The sequence below is a fragment of the Anguilla rostrata genome, chromosome 1 (genome assembly GCF_018555375.3).
Source record: "Anguilla rostrata isolate EN2019 chromosome 1, ASM1855537v3, whole genome shotgun sequence".
Classification (NCBI taxonomy): domain Eukaryota; kingdom Metazoa; phylum Chordata; class Actinopteri; order Anguilliformes; family Anguillidae; genus Anguilla; species Anguilla rostrata.
In genome coordinates, this window is record NC_057933.1 from 40,238,895 (window position 1) to 40,259,631 (window position 20,737).

Genomic DNA, 20,737 nt, shown 5'->3' on the forward strand with positions numbered 1-20,737 from the left:
TCACAAATGAGGAAAGTGATCCACTCAACTGGTAGTACGCCAAATGATTTAAAATGCTGTGAGAACACAGACACACATGCTCCAAAAAAGTTATAGGTGTAGTATGACTGCAAATGTCACTTTAGATAATCCAGAATGAAAACTCAATGGTGTTCCAAAACAGGAGCAATATTTTAACCATCAGTTAACATTTCAACCCACACATCTTAATCAGAGCAAAGTTCTAATGAGCCCTTGGAGTTCCGTTTCAGTGACGTGGATCAAACTGTCCTATAATCCTCAGGGTTAAATATCAGCACCAGCACGCATGCATGCATGGCCCGCAGACAAAGGCGTACTCTATTACTGCAGGGAGGCGTGGAAGCACCGACAGGCCGTAGTGTTACACAGGCGCCAGTCAGCCAGTCAGTGATTTTGACCAGCACTTTGAAAAAATGACTGGCTCCTTTTCCTGTACTGGTCAAAATGACTCAAATGCGTTTACTCACGTTACAGTAAATATCAGCAATTTATTACACCGAAAAATGTTATTTGACACAAAATTATGTAATAACTGCTGTTAACTTTTCAGGAGATATGTGTATGCGGTGTTATAACATACTGTAGGCCTACTGAGCATATTCTCTTGAAATTGCATGAGAAGATCAGCGCATGGCAACAGTTGGTGATAGTTGCTGCTTAGTCGATTAGGCCGCGAAATAGCGCATCATTGGGTGTTATTGGAAACCTTGCCTTTCCCCCAACCTTTTTTCAGAGTATTTTTATTTTCATTTTTGTATACAAGTGATTCCGTAAAGGCATAACGTGTCAGGATTTAAGCAAATAAAAGTGCGACATTACACATGTTACACAAGTCAAAACTAAAAACTGAGTGTGGCAGTGACTAGCGTATGAACATTTTCGGATGAAAATGTTCCATTCATGGATGGAAATGACCATTCATGGATACAAACTGCTGTATCTAAAGCAGCAGGCTTTAGTTCATTACCTGACAATTACTTGAATTTCATATATGGTAAACAACTGAAATGTTTGTTTCATCCATGTTACTTTCGTCCGTTATGTTACGTACACTACGTATGAATCTGGGCATTCATTAAGAGCAGACACTAGCAGTATAAAAATAACAGTACATGATGGAAATTTGTCAACATTACCTCTGTTGGGTGTACAGTAGCATGTTTTTGCGGTTGACAATGATAGCCACACATACACACCCCTCCCCACCAAAAAAAAAAAGAACGCGCGCGTACCCAAATACACATTTGGAAAATAAAATTGCTCTCAGGTTCAGAATAGTATTTATTTCATATTTTCCCAAGCTCCAATATGTTTTAGATGCAAGTCAATTTTGTATCTGTATTATTTCATATAGTGAAAACTGAAAAGTCACTGTGTACAGGTACACAGGCACCCTCACCTTTTTGAGGATGAACACCTTGGAGATTTTGGGCGAGTCCTGCAGGTCGAGGACCTGCTGCAGCTTGAGGAAGAGACCCCGGAGCTCGCTGCGCCGCCGCCTCTCCATCACGTTGTGCTGCATGCGCCCCACCACGCTGGGCTCTTCCTCCTTCGCCTCCTCCCCCTCCTCATCATCCTCCTCCTCCTCCTCCTCTTCCTCTTCCTCCTCCTGCTCCTCTGGCTGCTGCTCCTCCTGCCAATTAAACCACATCAGCACTTAAATCATTAATGCAATCTTTCATTTCAACATTAATATTAATACGTCCTTACAATTTATTGGTAATATGCAACCTTTTCTAAGGCGGTTTAGTTGTCAGGCATGCATTAGGGTAAAAACTGTTAATTTACTTCACCACTTAAAAAATAAGAAAAATAAGAAACCTGCATTACATAATTTCTACGATGCACTAGAATATGTGGAATATACAAACCCTTGAGCAAACTGAAATTCATTTAATTTATGAGCAAGATTTACATTTATTCTAACATTTGATGAAGTTACTTCATTTAACAAGCAACAAGTGTGTTCGCTTCTGCAAGCATATTCACTCATGCGCATGCAAGTCAGAGTACAAATGAATGCTACACTGGTATTTCAGGGTAAAAACTTACGCTGGCTTTGTGCTCTGCTGTTCTTTGTGCCTCTTGTGCACTCCATCTGCAGGAGAGAAAGAGATTGTGCAGCTCCATAAACCTGGGGTGCAGCAGGAAAACACCTGCCATCTTGTCTGTGTAATGATGCTGCACCTTATATCAGCTACTACCATAAGATACAGTCATACAAAAGCCAGTGTGTAGGACTGGATACAATGTTTACTTGACTGATACTGTGGTTCATGTTCTTTTTTCAAGTTAATTTCTATTTCCTTTAGTCCCTCCTTTAAAGGCCAGAGTGCCTGACATGTACAGCTAAGCAGTGCAGACCATGACATGGAAGGTCATCTGACAAGCAAAAAAACTGTTTAAAAATGCAGCAATGTGGAAAGGTCCCACCTCTTCTATTCTATGGTTTTACATATTAGGATATAGAAAGTAAAATCTGTTATATGGTATTTGTCACATGAGGTTAGACTTATGTGCTATTAGGAGTTGGTGAGGACTAGGATGAGGATTATTTATAATGTAAAACTATACAACTGAAAAGGGAAAACATTCAAAGGGAACAATTCTCCACTTCATGAAGGGGCTGGAGGATGTGTGCGTGTGTATGTAAATGGACTGCATTTATATGGTAAACGGACTGCATTTATATAGCGCTTTTATCCAAAGCGCTTTACAGTTGATGCCTCTCATTAGCCAGAGCAGTTAGGGGTTAGGTGTCTTGCTCAAGGACACTTCGACACGCCCAGGGCGGGGTTTGAACCGGCAACCCTCCGACTGCCAGACAATCGGTCTTAACTCCTGAGCTATGTCGCCCCCTTATGTATGTACATGCGCATGTGTGCATGTGTGTGAGAGTGGATCAGTAAGAAGGAAGGAACGGTAGTAGTGCGTGGTGTGCTGGGATTCGGTCGGGTTCTATAGTGAAACGAGCTCTCACACTCTCTCCAGCTTCTTCTGCATGGCGACAGCCTTCATACGAGCGATGTTGATCTTCTCCGACAGCTCCTCAACCGTCTCGATATCCACAGCTGCTCCCTCCTCACTCCCTTCGGACTCCTGACAACAGAAAAGACAAAAACACACAGGCCGCAAAGGAAATTAGACAGCTAGAGCACATGCCGGCACAAACCTAAGCCTGACACTGCGCAAGGTGTTACACCAACGTGCGATTTCAGCAGGGACGCACACCATGTCTGCATCAGGCTGTAACCTCGACATGTGCTGTTCTGTCTAATAATGCAGTGCGGCATATGAACACTGCTCTCTTTGTTCATCATGTACTCATGTTACGTGCATTTAAAAAATTAGCAGTAGCAGAAATGGGTGACACAGCCCACACCATCTATGATAATAATGTTAAAGGATTACAGTTAATGGACGGCATCACATCATTTTGTAATTACAGTTTCTGGCCTGTGGGTTGTGCTACTCTCTTTTCCCTCTGTCTCGCTGCTGCAGTCTTGCCAGTTGGTCTCCGTAACATCTTTCCTGAGCTCATCCTTGCTGTCCTCTGCTGCCTTCCCCTCAGAACACAACAACTGCTCCAACAATCACACACGAACACCCATGTGCACAAGCAGACATAAACATACTCCTACAAAGAGGGAACTGAAATGTGACTGACCGTTAAGTTGGATAATTTGTCTGCCCTGAACTGGCCAGCAACATTGCGCCTAAATACTTTCACTGAAGGAGGTAGTCACTTACGCTGGTGATGACGACGGCGTCATCGTCACTGTTGTCCCCAGAATCCTCCTCAGAGTCCTCCGTCATGTCTTCTGAGGGCAAGTCCCCGCTAATGTCCACCTCCATCTCTGCCTCCACCTCTCCCTCTTCCAGGGGCTGCCTCTCCTTGGCCACCCTGCAGGGGGCGCTGGTCTGTACCGCGTCAGTGGGGCCTCTCAGTGGCGGCGTGGAGGCCTCAGCTCCACGCACCGGCCCAGAGTTTAATTCCGCCCCAGGTACCCTGTGAGCGTCCGGGATCCCCGGGAGACCCGCCCCTGCACCTGCGCTGGGCGGTTTGGGCGGGGCCTGGGAGCCGCTGCTGAGGGCACCGGCCACTGCACTGGCATCGCCCGCAGTTCCCGTTCGAGCGGGGGAGGGAGCCGTGGTCGGCCGGAGCTCACTGGGGGAGGGGGCGGCGATCGGCTCGCAGGGCCCCGCCCGGCCCGGAGGCCCCGCCCGGCCGCCCTGCTCCTGGGTGGAGCCGAGCACGCGGGAGCGGTCCGGCTCCGTGCCCTGGGGCTCCTCCGGGCGGCCCGGGCCGCTGGTGTACGAGTGGTCTGCGCAGACCAGTCCGGCGGGGGTCACCTGAGGGTCGCCCCGCCCGGCCTTACCCTCGCGGGGGGGCGGCTCCGTGGCAGCGCCCCTCTTCAGCGGGACGTAAAGGGGAAGCGGGGCGGGCTTGGCGCCGGCGGGGGATTTGGGAAGCTGGAGCAGGGTGAAGCCCCCGGGCACGGACAGGACCTTGGGAGAGACGGGCGAGGACCCGGCGGCGTTCAGCGCCACCAGCTTGGGCTCCTTGGAGCCGGCGGACGGCGAGATCCTGACGGCGTACGCGCCCGCCTGGCCCAGCAGCCCCGGCAGCGCTTTGACGGAGGGGGGCAGGCCGCCGAGGGCGATGGCCGTGGCGCCCGCGAGCGGGCCCGGCTTCGGCGTGGGGGCGGGGGCGGGGGCGGGGGCGGCGTCCCCCGGGGGCTTGCCCTGCGCCGGGGTGGCAGAGGGGACCGCAGCGCCAGCAGGGGCAGCGGCGCTGGTCTTGGGCCCTGCGGGCGTGGAGCTGCCGGAGTCGGGCACCGAGGTCACGGGCGTAGGCAAGCGTACCACAGAACCTGGGAAGCAGCGACAGACAAGCGCCCAGCTGGTGTTACCATAGTGAGTGAAATCACCACAGAGCTCCAGATAGCAGGGTCACCTAAATATCCCACGGTTGCCGGGGAACAGCATTTTATGAGAACACATGCAGTCTAAACACAGGGATGCGTGCACTGCCAGAAAAATAAGAGGACACTTCAGCAGGACATCATGGTTTTTTGATTACTATTAATTAGTTGGCTAACTAGCTTTAAAACAATAAATGTGATGATCACCCAATTTTGGATTTAAAATATATAACATTAAAAAGCTTTTGAATCGTACAAACCTGCACACATACACACATAACTCAATGTTGCTTACATTTAGGAAAAAAAGAGTAATAATTTTAAAAAATGAGACAGAACAAATATATACATGCACCATCAGAACTATCATGATAAAAATTTACCAAACGCAGGCTTCTGTAAAAACAAATGCAGTATTTGTCATTTTATGTTCTACCAAATTATAAGAAAAACAGAAAATATTTTTGAGGACAAACGTGGGCAAACAAGTTTACAAACTTCCCTCAGCATTAGCTGAAGGGCATAACAGCTGATCCACCCCGAGGCTGGAGCTGAGAGCTGATTGGCCGGCCGCTCACCGGGGTTGCGGATGAGCAGGTTGGGCTGCGCGGCGCGCAGCTGGCTGAGGGGGACGAGCTGGATGAGGTGGCCGTTGGGGTGGCGGTACAGCGTGGTGCCCGAGGCGCTGCGCACCGGCTGCAGCACCATCCTCTGGCCCGGGTTCAGGGGCGGGAAGGAGGGCGCGGCCAAACGGATCCCAGGTGCCGGGCCTCGGGCCCCTGGAGCCGGGCCTCGGGGCCCCGGGACCGGGCCTCGAACCCCCGCCCCCGGGCCTCGGGGCCCCGCCCCCGAGGGGGGAGGCGAGACGGTGATCAGGAGCATGCGGGGCCCGGGAGCAGCCCCCCCGGGGGAAGGCGACGCTTTGGGCGGTTTGGGTGCTGTGTTCCCATCTGAAAAGCAGCCACGACAGCAGTAAAAAAACCAGTAAAACCATCATCCTGTCTTACAACAGACGACCAATTTCCTGCATGATTCTGACAGCGATTAGCATAGCCCGCTTTATTATGCCACTGTACAGGTTCCAGGACACAATAAAAAACCATAAATAACTTCTTACATAGCAGTACCGCCACAGAGAAGATTTAAGCCAACAGATCCTCCAGAAGAGCTGACTTAAGGGACAATTTCACTCATTTAATATTTTAAATATTACTTCAATTAGTACTTCATTAGAATCGCATTCAGAAGATCAAGATTTCTGAACGCGATTCTAATTGAAGTACTTGAACTTGAGAGTGATTAATGAGTGCAACACATAAATGACAGGATCAAGTCAACGACCCCCCCTTGTGATGCTATTAATTACATTAAACATAGTGTGTCTTCCAACAAACCAGCGGCAAAAATGCAGAAATCGGCATTTACCCGTTTTATACCCTGCGGCACCAATAAAATGATCACATGCAAAGTCTGATAACAAGGCATAATAAGGCAAGTTATGCTACCCAAAATTGGAATGACCAATTTCATGTTTGAAGAATCTTGGTTAATTCTATTTTGGTCAATTTAGGAAATTAATGAAATTACATTCATTAACTGAAAAATCCACGAAGAAGAGTATGGACACTTTTCAATGGTGTAACTGAATAATTAGTTGCCACGCCTGAATGAACTGAAATGGAACTGATCTTAATTGTCATTTTTGGGCCTGTTCCATGGCAGAAAAATCCCCTGTCAACTCAGGAGAATGAGGCCTGCTACTCGCAGTGGAGCTTTTCACTCCAGAGTCCATGAGTCATGGCAGCACAGCGTATGCAATGGCCATGAGGCAAAATACACACCGACTGCTGGGTTAGCAGCAACAGGCCAGCAAAACATGCTTCCTTACCTTTCCATAAAGCACAAAATCCTAAGCAACAATCAAAAAGACCAACACAGAAAAATCCATGTAGGTAACGAACACAGTGAATCACCATAACACTGCAGCAGCACAAAGCCTGTGATCTGGCGTACAGTAGGGATTAAGGAATTCCACATTTAATTCACTCTTATTTCCTGGGTAAAATCAAAGCGGGACACCAGTATGTTTAGTGTAGTGATAATGCACCATTAGAATCACTTACACCACCAGAAACAAGGAATATCAGACTCTTTTCTGTAAAGAATGACATTTAGAATTTTTCTTTTTTTAAATTTGGCATCAAACCTGGAGCTGAACGTAATCGATTCCCACCATATTTGGAAAGTCCAACTATCTAAAACCACAGCTGCTTTCCAGCGTGACCCCCACTGCTGATTCGGTGGAGTGTAGGCATGCATGGTTCTCCTTCAAAACACATGGGGTCGCCAGCTGCTTCTTTTCACACCACATTCCACAGTGGCAGCTCTCTCTCTCTCTCTCCCTCCATCTTATATATATATTTGACTATTTGGATTGTTCAAATATATATGAGTGGCACAAAAATATCATGGGAGATATTAAAAGCCACTTTTCTGGGAGTGGCAGTCCATTACAATATAGAATTATTCTCATCTCATTCTCAATGCTTCCACTGACTTTAAGCCACAATGACCTAAAATACTGAATGGTACCTGCTAATTTCACACTTGTCAGGTACTTTTCAATGGTTACCTGGGGCTTGTGCAGGAAACCTTTTTTTTGTGGGATAGGTAGACTTATTTCTGAGATTGAAAGTGGTGAGTATTTGGGAAAATCATTGGAGGAAATCCCTACTGTACAGTCCATAAACACCAGCAGTGGAGGACATGAACAGCACAGGCACACTGGTCACACACAGGGCCTGCAGAAGGATGGAGGTGGCTGAGGGGGCGGGAATGCAAGCTGTTCATGAGAGAAAGCTCACATCACATCACACTCACATCACTCCACTGCACAGCTGGAAGGGGGAGGGGATGCAGGGAAGGGGCCCTGTCTGGAGGGTGTGGTGAGTGAAGGGGGCTGGCGTGGATTGGACAGCTTGTGGGACCACAGACAGAGACTGGCACACAGCACGACACGGCAACAAGGCTTACCCCTTGGCTGATCGGGCAAAACAGACAGAGGGGTGACAGGGGATGGGGGCTTAACTACAGGCACTTTTAAGACGGTGGCAGCGCTGGGGGTACCTGTGCAGCTGGAGGAGCCGGTGGAGGGGAGGGGCTTAGTGCTACTAGAAGGGGCGGGGACTAGGACATGACAAGGAGGCTCGCCTGGGGGCATCGTCAAGGTGATGGAGGCCCCCGCCCCTGCTCCCTGCTCCACCCCAGAGCTCGGAGGAGGAGGGGAGGAGCCCAAGACCACCAGCTGAGTGGGTGATAAGGTGAGTTTCTGAACGCTGCCCACCAACTGGGGGCCACTAATGCTGGGAAGCCTCTGAGGAAGAGAGCTGATCTTGTTGACCACAAACTGGGTGACGACCTTCCCCACTGTGGGCTTGGTCACTGCACAAAGGAACAGATCCAAGGGCACTGTGAGTCTTCCAGTCTTCCACTTCCACTCAAGAAAAGCATGGGCTAACTGCAGTTTCAAGCCACTTATTGTATTAAAAAAGACTAAATGTACAGTGTTAGGATAGCCTTCCTGTAGGTAACCTTTATGCAGGATTGAGCATATTGAACCATGTCCAGTATGCACAGAAAATCAAACAGGCTACAAAAAACAGCTTTTCCAGGCGGCTTTCTGCTCCTACAACATCACTTTAAGGAGTGTTTTATGAGTCTACTGATGTGTGCCGCTGGCTTAGTGAATTCCCATTCTCACAAACTACACAAGCAAGGCAGTTATAAGCTTAAAACAATGCAAACGAATCCCTTAAAAGGTGTATCAGAATGTTCAGTTTATAAATAATAGAAGCGCTACCAGCAAAACACAAAGATTGGTGGCCTTGTGATAAAGCCAACTTGCTTACTAGAGGCCTGGAGGATACAGGAGTTACAGGTTTCAGTTCAGAATGCTCAATCTGTTTACGGTGCTCTTACCACAGCACATCGCAGAGTTTTTACACCTTTCACTTCCCTTTGTGACACGGCGCCATGCACGTCCCACAGGTGTGTTCCAGACCATCCCCACTAAGGGGGTCTGGCTTATGAAGGGCCTGACTGAGGCAGTGTCTACAGCAGAACTTACCCACTGAGCTGAGAACTGCCCCAGCAACGGGGGCCGAGCCACTGGAGATAGCGGCTGGCGTGGCAACACCGGTGGTCGTGGCAACCTTGGCCAGGTGAGATGGTTGTGGCGTGGAGGCAGCGGGAGAGGGACGCTTGGACCCTGCCGCTGCTGCAGACGACGCCTCCTGGCCGAGGGGGCGCAGTCTGCCGGTGATGTAGGCAGCAAGCCTGTTGGCAGGGTGCAGCGCCCCCATCTGGCCCAGCTGCAGTTTGGCTTGCGGGTAAGACTTGCCATTAACCTGCAGTGGAGGAGAGGGACAGAGCCAGGGCATTGAGCAAGAGCTTCTCGCTCTGATCCAGAGCTCCATACAGCACATCAAAATGTCTTCCATCCATCCATTATCTAACGCACTTATTCTTAGTCAGGTTGCTGGGGGTGATGGAGCCTATCCCAGCATGCATTGTTGGAGAGGCAGGAAATAAAATAATTTTTGGTCTAAATGAAAGCATGGAAAAGACGACATCTGTACTGCTGTTATGCCTGCCCTTGTCCAGAAGTGCAAACAGAAACACTGTGCATGATATGCAGTGAGGCCCCCCCCCCAGCGGAGGACGAGCGGGTACCTTTATCAGCCCCTGGGCCGGGACGCCCGGCTGCTTCCTGTTGGCCGTGAGGATGCCGGCGGGGGACACGCCCGTGAGGAAGGGCAGGGCCGTCTTCCTGGGCGCGTCCGCGACCCGGGCGCCGCCTTCGCTCGGGCCGCCGTCGCCCGGGCTACCGTCGCCGCCCGCGTCCGGCGCCCCCTCTTCGGGGGAGGCGCCCGCGGGCTGGGAGATGCACACCTTGTAGGTGACGGAGTGGCCCTGGGCCCCCTTCCTGCGGGTCTGGCTCTGGGACAGGGGCTGGATGTGGTAGGGCCCGATGCGGAAGGGGTGGGTCAGCCGGTTCTGGGCCATGTGCTCGCACACCACCCGGAGCACCTGGATCCGGTCAGACTTCTTGGCCCACTTGCACTCGGACACGATCTCCAGCACCTTGGAAGGCGCCGTCTTGGGTGTGCTCAGGGTGGACTCCTTAGCAGTCTTCCCTGCAGCTAGAGAGTCACATGATGGCACATCAGGATAACTTTAATACACGGGTGATTTAAAAATAAATATACTTCAGAATCTACCTTACAAGCTTAAGGTCATGAGTGACGAGCTGACTTATGTAACACACTGGACTTAACACACAGGAATGAATCGCAGACAGAGCCAGGGCTGGGCCTCCCTTACCTCCTTCAGTGTGAAGCACACCAGCCTTCCCTGGTGTTGAATCTGGGAAGTTGTGGTAAGGGTCATCCTTCTGTTGCACAAATGAGATGAATAGGGTTAGGGTCAAAGTGCAGAGGTCAGCTGTGTGTGTAGGGGTCAGGAGGGTGTGAGCTGACCTTGCCGCTGCACAGGAGGGACCTGCAGGGACAGACTGCCTGGTGGGGCGAGGTTTTGCTCTTGTACGGTCGCACGCGGGCGCACGTCATCTTGCTCTCGAAGTACAGATACACGGGGTCCTTCCTGTCCTCTTCGTCCTCCTGCAGTCAACACCAATACCAGCCAGGTCACTGTCAGCCACAGTGCGACTGAGAGACTTTTTGCTCCACTTTATACCAAAACTCCCTCCCTCACTGTTTTATATGAGAACAGAACAGAAACAGTAGCCAGCAGAAATCAAGAGCAGCAGTATATCAGAATGTCGCATAGGTAGATTGAATTAGCTAACGTTAGCAAACTTGTTATTGCCATGGTGCAAAGGGCAACAGGAAACAAAATCACCATTCTTCAGTTCGGTTGTTGCACCGAGCGTGGTCTGAAATGCACCACCACCCTTGAACTAGTTAGCGTACAAACGCACGCCAACGTTGTTACCACAACAACCAATGCAGATATGCTAACCAATGAATACACTTCCTGAACTCACATCTAATATGACACTGTGAACAGGTCCTAAAGACTGGATTAGAAAAACAAATCAGATCTTTAAACACTCCGTACACTACCAAGACTCTCCTCAGCCAAAGCACATGGGACATAGCAGGGACCTGTATTATTTCAAACCTAGTCCCACTATTGTCCAATGAGTGATAATAAAGGCATTATAACCTTATAATAATTCTAAATTATTATATTATAGTTATAACTATAAAGTTATTATATCAAGCTACTCATTATGAAACTAACTGACTGACAAGTGGCTTACTGAGCTACTAATTTAATTAATAAGTTATGTTGATTATGTGCATTAAGAGAGATGACAAGAAGAACCCCAGTTCTAAGTAAACCCATGAATGTTACGCTACAGTGTGTAATTGACTTCTCACCGCGTTAAGTTTGAGGACACGGTGGGCTGAAGCAGAGGGGTCGTGGCCGGGGGCGTGAGCAGCCGAGGACGGGAAGTGGATGGGCTCGGGGATGTGCAGGGGCTCCGGGTCGTCCTCATCCTTCCGGTTCCACAGAGTCCGCACGCGGGCAGCCGGTTCTGATGGCGGCTCTGCCGCAGGTATGGCTGTTTTGGGATAGAACTGCCGTTAAAAAAGTCCCCTACACCTGAGGACTGCTTCACTTGAGCTGGACGTAAAATACAAAACAGGCCGATCGTACGCATGCAGCAATATCCCAGATGTCGGCCTCTAAGGTCCAGAAGCTAATGCTAATGGAAAATAGCCAAAAGTCACTATCGATCAGTGTGCGTTTGCGTGTGTGTGCGTCGGCCACTCCCGAGAGAACACTCACTGTATGCCATCATCCTCTTCTTCTTCTTCTTCTTCTTGGGCGGGGCGTCCTCCCCCAGAGCTCCGTAGAAGATGAGGCCCTCCTCCTTCTTCTGCTTGGGCGGCTCCCTGACCAGCACCACCTTGTGCTTGAGGCAGGTGCAGCCGAACATGCACTCGGTCTTGCCGCAGTGCGTGGGCTGCCGGCGCTCCAGGGCCAGGCTGGCGCACACGCAGCCCAGGCGGCAGGCGGCCTTCAGGCACGGCGGGGCGCGCCGCTTCATGATCCTGGCGACCACGGGCCCGGCCTTCGACGTGCCCTGACCGGACGAGGCGAGCGCAGTCAGCACACAACAGCCGCTTCTAACGCCACTTACTGGACAAGCCAACCCCGTGATTTAACATTAAGCTGAAAGAGAGCATGTCCTACGGTGCCAGCTGTGGAGTGGAGTAGCTAACTACTGCTGTACTCCCGAGCTCTGTACTTACCCTCAACTGCTTCAGTAACTATCCAGCTGTGCCACTGTATACAGTCTAACATGTAAGCCATGCAAGTCACCCAAGATAAGACTTCCTGACAATATTATAAAAAAATATCTTGATAATCGAATTCCGTACTAAACATCCTTACAGCCCACCACATTTCGCATGCTCCACACACACGCCTAGTCACTGCCTGATGGTGTGTACAGAGAGGTGTGCGCTTCTCTACCTGCGCAGTGAGGAGGGAGGCCAGGGTGATCTCTGCTCTCTCCTGGGTGATGCAGGTGCGCGCCTTGCCCTCCCACACCGCCCCGTCCTCCAGGTCCATCAGCTTCACCAGCGTTTTGGGGAGCCACGCGCCGCGCCCGCTGGCGCCGCCCTGCCCCGGGCTGGCGCGGCCGGGGTCCCTGCCGGCCGGGTCCCCTGCCGGCCCCGGGGCCCGCGGCCCTTTGGGGGAGCTCTTGGCCTTGGCGGCCGGCTTGGCGCCGTGACCCGCCGCGGGCGCCGGGGCGGGGGCGTCCGGCGTGGCGGGCGCCGCCGGCGCGGGTTTGGGCGGCTTGGGTCGGGCGGGGGCTTTGGGTCGGGGCCTTTTGGGAGGCGAGAGGGGCTTGAAGGAGGCGCTGGCAGAGGCGGGCGCAGGGGTCTGCTTCTTCAGCACGCTGTCCAGGGTGCGCACGTAGCTGGTGCTCTTGGTGGGCAGCTGGTAGACCACGGGAGAGACGGCGCTCTGCGCGAAGGTGGCGGCCCGCTCGTCGATCAGCTTGCCCTCGTTGGCCAGGTACTCGTCCAGCATGTCGCTGCAGAACGCGGAGCGGTGCTTCAGAGCCCCGTCCACACCCGCGCTGCCTGCAACACACCAACCACACCAACACTCTTACTTCCGTTTCAAACACACAAACCACTCGTTTCATTGGACTACTGAACCCTCATTCATCTACGAACGCTGTGAACAAGCCCTGGTATATAAGGATGACATGAACTGCTAAGCTTTTCCCTACGAGATCTGAAGCCTGCCACTGTAAGAGGACGTTTGTTTTTTTTCTGGCCTGTTCCCCAAATGTATTCACCCTGATTTAAGAACAGAGACTACTATCCAGTCTTCAAACTCTAGAACGTTGAGGGCAGCAGGGTCTTACTGTCAGGTTTGGCGGGCGGGGCGTCCGAGGCGATGTTAAACTTCTCCCTCCACCCTTTGATTTTGGTGAAGTCCGTCGTTTTCCCCGTCCTGGAGACGAAGTGAACCGCCCCATCTGAGAAGAACACATGCTCATTAACCAAGGCCCTCCTTTTACACACCCAAAAAACAGCTTTAAGAAGCAGCCGCGCTGCTAGGGGAGGCGCGGCGGTGAGTGTCTGAGGGGGTGGGGGTGGGGGGGGGTTTCCTCACCCGGGGACGATATCCGGCCTGCAGAGGAGCCGTCGCCGCCGGGGTACAGGAAGGGCGGGGGCAGAGGCAAGCACACGCCCAAATACCGCAGGTCAATCGGCAAGGTGTGATCCAGCAGGTTCAGCTTCAGCCCAACTGAGGACACAGAAAAACGCTTTCGCTGTTGCAAACGGCTGCACAAGATCATTTGAGACCAATCTTTCATTTGAAGCTCAACAGCACTTCGTCACAAATTATTCATATTATTTTGAATCCTGGCAATACTGTCTTGCAACACATTACAATAACACCAATCCTTGGATGCAGAGTTCAAGGATAAACTGACAGATAATACTGATTTGGCATTTAGATATTTACATTATTTTTGATTGATAGAAACAGTGATACTTGTGTTTCTATGGGAAGACCATTACAATTCTTGAAATGGGGAATAACTTGCATTTGTTGATGGTAGTAGCTCAGAATGCAGTCTATGTGAAAACGTAAACGAAACTGGGTCGATGTGCACATGTGAATGCAGCCACAGAGAACCACGCAAATGACAAGAGCCCTTTACCTTCCTGAAGGACAGGATGGATGGCTTGTCTGTGTTTCAACCGTTTCAGATCGTGCAGAAGGGCAATCTCCAGGCGAGCGATCTTCTCTTCCTCTGTTTCTGCAACTTCCCACAGGGAGAAACAAACAGCATGAAAGCTCTGATGTTAAAACCTCGGAAGAATATATCATATTAGCAATACAATTTGCCAAACAATTCCTTTAAAGGCTTACAGAACTGGTCGTGTACCGTTTGTACTGCATAATGTGTGTCTGACATCGCAGATTCAGCTCATTTGTTGCGTTTTTTTTTTCCTAAATATCGTTCTGTTAATGAACAGTGTTGAAGGCAAATGCTATTTAAAGGACACATACACATCTGCTGGTTCATGTGATTTTACAAACAAAAAAACCCCCAAAAAACCAAGAACACTGCAGGCCAGGGACTAGCTTGCAGGTCAGTGAGAGGCTGGCTGTTCACCTCTGTCCACAGGGGGTTCTGGGGTTTTCTGGGGTGCTGGTGGCAGTTCCCTGTTAAGTGGTTGGTCCCCAAGGTGAAACTCCAGCGCCTTCTGTTATGTTAGAAAAAGAGCCATTACATTACATTACAGGCGTTTGGCAAACGCTCTTATCCAGAGCGACGTACAACAAAGTGTAGAACCGTCACCAGGGACAAGAGTGTTGAAAACCCTACAGGGAAGTACAGTTCCAAGTGCAGGGAACGACCGCGTAGTTTAACTTGGACCCTGTAGGTTAATCCATCGATGCTGGACACTGCTGAACTCATATTACAAGAACATTTAAATGCAAACCAACAGAATATTCAGTGTGGGTTTAGCCCTTACATAATTTACCTTCATATTCAAGCAACTTATAACTATTGTATACAACTCCAGACGTAGAATATAACCAGTTAACCAATTACTGTCAGTTAAAATGCCAATTTCCGTAGAAGGACGGTTGCATCACTTCCATCTTCCAAATTAAAATTGTAAACCTATTCACGTACCCACCTGAATGCTTTCCAAGAGTAGTGAAGTCAATACGATAACAAAAGCCCTACATATTATGGAACCTTACAGTATGGTCCTGTAAACTATATGAAACACTATTGTAATTCTAAAACATAACTAAAGTCATCCTGCAGAGACAGACAGCACATAACAGTAGAAGTGCAGTAGATGTCCCAGATCAAGGCCTTCCAAAGTCTCAATAACAAGCACCCTCAGTTACCGTGCAAGGAACACGTTTCCTTGGATGCATCGCATTGGCCAAAATGTCTCTGGCTGGCTCTGATTGGACTTTGTAACCAGGAAGCGGTAAAGACACAAGTTTGAGGTGTAACTTTGAGCCAATCGTTGACCTTGATGTTTGTGCTTGTTATTGAGGCCGGTGTACGTCTAAATGAGATGCTCTTGGACTTGATATTATGCGCAAATTTGAATGGCTTGCATTAGAGTAATACAGTAATTTTAGATAAAATAAACGGCGTAGTGATTTTCAAAAGGGTGAATTACCTATACCTAGCAACTTTCAAGTCTCGTAGAGTGTTTTTCCACACCGTTTCAACATGAATGGCAGTGAATGACGTCTGTCTACTCTGGACAAAACGTAAACAAACACAATATCTCAAAAATAAAGCAATTTTGGGAAAAAATGGTCGAGGTTTATGTAAACTATGCGGCCGATGTTAACAATGGACAATGACATGTAGTAATACTGGTATGGTCCTTTAATATCACATTTGACAGATATTAGCCCTTTTCATACATGGCAGCAATACTCTCAAGAGCAAAAAAAAGCTGTGCTGAAATCAGCCTCACCTTGGAGGTGAAGGAGACAAAGAGCAAGCCCTCCACATCTTCCAAGTTGGGCTGCATGCTAACATCGGTGGGGCCTCCGATGACCTCGTCAGGGTCGGCCTCCGGCCTCCGGCCGTGCTTCCTGTGCTTCCTGCTCCGAGGCTTGGGCTTCCGCTTCCTCTTCCCAGAGGAGAGCGGAGCGGCAGCCTGTGTGGTGCCCGGGGAACCGGAGGCAGGGTCTGACCCATCCAGGCCTTCAGAGGCCTCAGGTCCATCAGGCAAAGCAGGCCACAGAGCAGGGGCTGGAGACAGGGATGCTGGGGCGGGAGAGGTCTCCATGGGGGCAGGTGATGACGACGCGGGGGTAGGAGACAGAGGAATGGGTGCGGGTGAGGGCGGCTCGGGGGCCGGTGACGACTGTGCCCGGACAGATGGCGGTACCGTAGGGCCAGGTGAAGACAGCTCAGGGGAAGGAGATGACAGTCCACTGGCAGGTGGCAGCGACGTCGAGGCGGGTGATGAGGGTGCTGGTTCGGGCGATGGGGGCGCGGGGTCTGAGGGCGTCTCTGGTTTGGGCATGATGGCCCTGGGCTTCAGCCGCCGCTGCTTGAGGAACAGAGCCAGCAGCGGCAGGGGCACGCGTTCCGCTCGCTTCGCCGGACGGGCGGCCGGCTCGGCCAGCAGCGCAGGGACACCGGGCTCCAGAGGGGCAGCCGCAGGACCGGAGGATTCCGCAGGGCATCCCTTGGGCCCTGCGGACACAGCTAGCCCAGATGCCTCGCTGGTCTGCAGCTTTGGGGAGGAAGCTACCGGGGTGAGGTCAGAGGGAGGCTTGATGGCCACCGCTGGCTCTCCACCTGCTGGAGTCTTCACCTGGTCCTCTCCCACGCCTTCCTGACCATCTGGCGGAGACTCCTTGGAGGTGGCTTTGTTCACAGGCAGCTCCTCTTTCTCCTCTTTGAGGCTCGCGCTACCAGCGTGCTTTTTGTCAGAGCCGGCAGCTGAAGGAGGCCTCTCAGTAAGACCCTTCCGTGTTCTCAGCTTGGCCTCTGGCGCTGGCTCCGAGGGGGGTCCAGGTTGAGGCCGCTTTTTACTGCTGAGCACGAAAGCGGGGGGAAGAGACATTTTTCGGCACGTGAACTTGCAAACACCACATCAATTGAATTGATTTACGTTGCTTAATTTAAAAATCAGTCCCGGATACATTTTGGGACCTGCAGGAAAACACGGGTGCAGTATCACTTATAGTCAGAAAGTCATACACTTCAGTTTCTGAGAAAAAGGGAGGAAATGTAGGCCTATGTGCGTTTGCAACCAGCACACTGAATGCGGTACAGCGGGAAACGCAGTCATCCCCATTCAGTATTCCCAAATTTCCGAGTTCCCTTGGAATCTTAAGAATAACATCTAAAACGCTGTACTAATAGACAATGGCCTATAATAGCATTGCTTTCTTTTTGTGTAGGCTTATAAGCGTAATTATTTTTTATTGGTTTTATTCTAACAGAGTTATCTAAATTGATTTATTTTACAAAGGTTGTAGGCATAAAGAGTCTTTTAGAAATTCAATAAAAGCCTGTTTCTTTAAGGAACATTGAAAATATATACTTGAGCAGTTCATGAAAGTTTTGACCATCTGGTTCCATATTTAATTGCACAGAAAATGATTACAAGGAAAACTTGGTTTGAACAGACTGCTACAGTAATAACTTAATTGATTTTTGAGGGCTACTGGGTGGCTCATTTGGTAATGGCACCACGCTACAGTGCATGGATAAGTCGGACAATGCCAGTGCCGGATGTGGCCAGTAGCTCTGTAGGGAGATGGGCAGGTGCCAATTGCGTTGCCCAGGATACGAGAGAGTTCAGCTAGTTAGGGGGTCTGCATTCATCACTATCTGCATAGCAGCTCCTGCCCATCAGGGGCCTGTGGACCGCATGGCACAGCCGCATGAGGTACATTCCTCCAGCTCCACTATGTGAGCTTGGCTTGTGTGAAGAGGCAGGCTGGCAACACCACGTGTCATTTTAACTGCAGAGGCAGTCTCATCATACCAAACAGGGATGAATTAGAACATACACATATCTACACACAAGTACAATATTCAATTAGCTTGTCAGAATTGTGCTGCAGTTGCATGTGATTTTTGTTTGCCACCATTGATATTGGTATTGCATTTACTTCGCACTCATACCAGGAATAGTGGCCTCACACATTTTAACAATTTAAGCTACCTGCAACTTCACTTTGCTTGTGTGGAAGGTTTGATAAACAGCTAGTCTGGTTATTAATACGAAAAGCCAGCTACCCCTGGAACTTAATTTAGGAGTGAGGTGACTGGTTAACCTTAGCTAGAATAAATTAAATCACTCTGAATTAGCCATTGTTTGTTCTGTTCAAAGCAGCCATACACCTACACCGACCAATGAACCAAATGTGCTCCTTTTTAAATGTACCTAATGAACAAAATGCTGCCTAAGGACAATTGAGCAAGCAGTATCCTTTCATTTTATAAGCAACTTAAGTTTAACCATTTCTTACCCAGCATGCATTGAAAGCTACAGTTGGCCAATCCAAGATCAAAGTTGCTCAATCAATTCCATCACTATTAAACCAAACCTAGATGTATTACTTTGCTCACTGGATTGGATATTGGATTGGAATGTTTTCTGGGGACTTGTCTTATAGGTTTCAGTCCTCTAGGCAACATAAGATGTCTTCCTTACCCACACACAATTCATCAAGTGATTTGTTTATTCTGGTGCTTGCAGTTACCCTAGTTATTTAGACTTGTGTCTAATCCTCGTCAAGTCACGTCATACAATCTATAAATCAAACCGTTAGATTCATATTCCACCCATGGACATTCAAATATCTTCCATCTATCTGTAACAAAAAATATGTATCGCAGGCAATACATGTACATTTTATAATTGTATACATTTTTTTAATGGAGCTGTACCTATAACAGTGTAGTATGCAGTGTTAAAATGCAACCTACCTGATATCCTTCTCTGATGAATTTGTAGTGGATATGCTATGATCCAAGACTCCAATGTTGTAGTCTGTAGAGCTGAAGAGCTCCTGATCCATTACAAAGTTGTCAAAGGTGCTGTTCAGTAACAGAGACTTCAGACTTTTCTTTAAGGGACTTGCATCTTCCTTGTCTCCCGCAAATCTGGGGGGACCCACACTGGCATTCGGGGGCTCTGCCCGAGGCCTGAGGGGCTGGTGGCCTGGGCTGTCCTCCCGGAACCCTTTTGCAAAGGGGTTGTAATCAATTTTTAGTTGGGTAATGCGCAGGTTCTGGTAGGCCGTGACAGCCATGAACTCCGTCTGGGGGAAAGTGAAGGTAATGACATCCGGCCCGTTGAGCTGGATGACCTCGGTGGCCTTGTCAGCCGGCACCACGTGCAGCCGCGGCAAGTACCGGTGCTTGGAGTGCAGGATGACGTGTCCCTCCTGGTCTAGGGTATTGTTAGTCAGCTTCAGTTTGTAGAACGATATCGGGTTCTGCATCCAGTAGTGGCCTGAGGATGGGGAGTCCGGGTGGATGAAGACCCGTCCCAGCACGTGGGGTTCTGCCTTCCCAGTCACCTCCCACTGTTGGCCAGTCCACCTGTAGCGCAGGTTGTCCACAGGAGTGATATCCATGACCAAGATGTATCTCTGGAAGGGCTCCATGCCAGAGATGCGGAAGCGGCAGTAGGGGAACATCCTGCGGCCCTGCTTGGTGAGGATCATCTCCGTCCTGCAGCGGTAGAACTCATTCCACATGTTGTTGTTATCTAGGGTGACCTTTATGCCCTTGCAGGTGCACTCAGGGGGCAGGTTGTCTGGCTGGGTATTGGACTTAGCAGCACCAGCAACTGATGGGACACAAGGAGCGGGCAGAGCTAGCCCTGGCAGGGTAGGAGAGGAGGTCGTTGCAAGGTTTGCTTCTTGATTGGCCACCAGGATACCTTGATCCTGCCCACCCTCGCTAGCCTGGCCTGGCTTCAGGATGACAAAGAAGGCAGGCGGAGCGGCACTTCCAGGGGCTGCGGCAGGAGCTGCAGCCCCCTCTTCGTGAAGCACCATCAGGGCTTGGTTCTCTGTAGCGGTCATGGCAGTGCAGTGGTTCAGGCTCCCTCACCTGGCACGGTGCGTTTGCTCTAGTAGCATTCTAGAGCAAGACAGAAGGAAAGAAAGAAAAAGAGAGTGTAATGATAAGCACTGCCTCCCTTTTCTCACTCAGTCAAAGGTCATCCATATTTGCTGTTCATTGGCATTTTTACTGGTACTTTCCCAGTCTCCTAGTCAGCCCTTTACCATCAGCTCTACCAATAAATTCTCTACAACGGTTGTTAACTGGACCAAAAATTACACTTAAGTATTGTATTAAAATAAATAAGATATTCAAATATATTCTGATATTTCGTGTAAAATGAGCATCATTTTTGCATTGGTATTAAATGCACATGGTACTTTAGGCCCTTCCTCTTGCGTGTGTCCCAGGGCGTGCCAGACGGGCATAAAGACAAAGGCAGGTGATGTCACACTCAAGATTTTACACAACCCATTGATGGACAATGACAAAACAGAGAAAGGGTTTGGTTAAACCGTATTTACTATAGGTAAACTGACTGATAGTGTCATCATTCGCAATGACCGTAAATGACAAGCAGGACTATCACATCATAGAATAAAATCAGTCCAGATCATATACTCACAGTCTAGACATTGCCTAA

The 20,737-nt window shown here is 49.7% G+C and overlaps 1 protein-coding gene across 5 annotated transcripts in view; it reads right to left on the reverse strand.

Moving 5' to 3' along the window:
• Window positions 1-20,737, reverse strand: part of mgaa (MAX dimerization protein MGA a) — a 39,468-nt gene that overhangs the window by 7,082 nt on the left and 11,649 nt on the right. For 3 of the 5 annotated variants that reach the window (XM_064336804.1, XM_064336796.1, XM_064336813.1), the window contains exons 2-20: window positions 19,009-20,172; window positions 16,028-17,102; window positions 14,686-14,776; window positions 14,227-14,331; window positions 13,671-13,805; window positions 13,420-13,533; window positions 12,513-13,129; window positions 11,823-12,120; window positions 11,411-11,595; window positions 10,484-10,624; window positions 10,329-10,398; window positions 9,678-10,147; window positions 9,073-9,352; window positions 8,073-8,387; window positions 5,525-5,896; window positions 3,772-4,895; window positions 3,002-3,120; window positions 2,074-2,119; window positions 1,421-1,654 (exon numbers count right to left, since the gene is read on the reverse strand). In XM_064336804.1, the coding sequence (XP_064192874.1) occupies window positions 1,421-1,654; window positions 2,074-2,119; window positions 3,002-3,120; window positions 3,772-4,895; window positions 5,525-5,896; window positions 8,073-8,387; window positions 9,073-9,352; window positions 9,678-10,147; window positions 10,329-10,398; window positions 10,484-10,624; window positions 11,411-11,595; window positions 11,823-12,120; window positions 12,513-13,129; window positions 13,420-13,533; window positions 13,671-13,805; window positions 14,227-14,331; window positions 14,686-14,776; window positions 16,028-17,102; window positions 19,009-20,114 (6,897 nt within the window). In that variant the 5' untranslated portion in view covers window positions 20,115-20,172. The remainder of the gene's footprint in view (window positions 1-1,420; window positions 1,655-2,073; window positions 2,120-3,001; window positions 3,121-3,771; window positions 4,896-5,524; window positions 5,897-8,072; window positions 8,388-9,072; window positions 9,353-9,677; window positions 10,148-10,328; window positions 10,399-10,483; window positions 10,625-11,410; window positions 11,596-11,822; window positions 12,121-12,512; window positions 13,130-13,419; window positions 13,534-13,670; window positions 13,806-14,226; window positions 14,332-14,685; window positions 14,777-16,027; window positions 17,103-19,008; window positions 20,173-20,737) is intronic. The other 2 variants (XM_064336824.1, XM_064336831.1) reach the window with 2 other exon arrangements.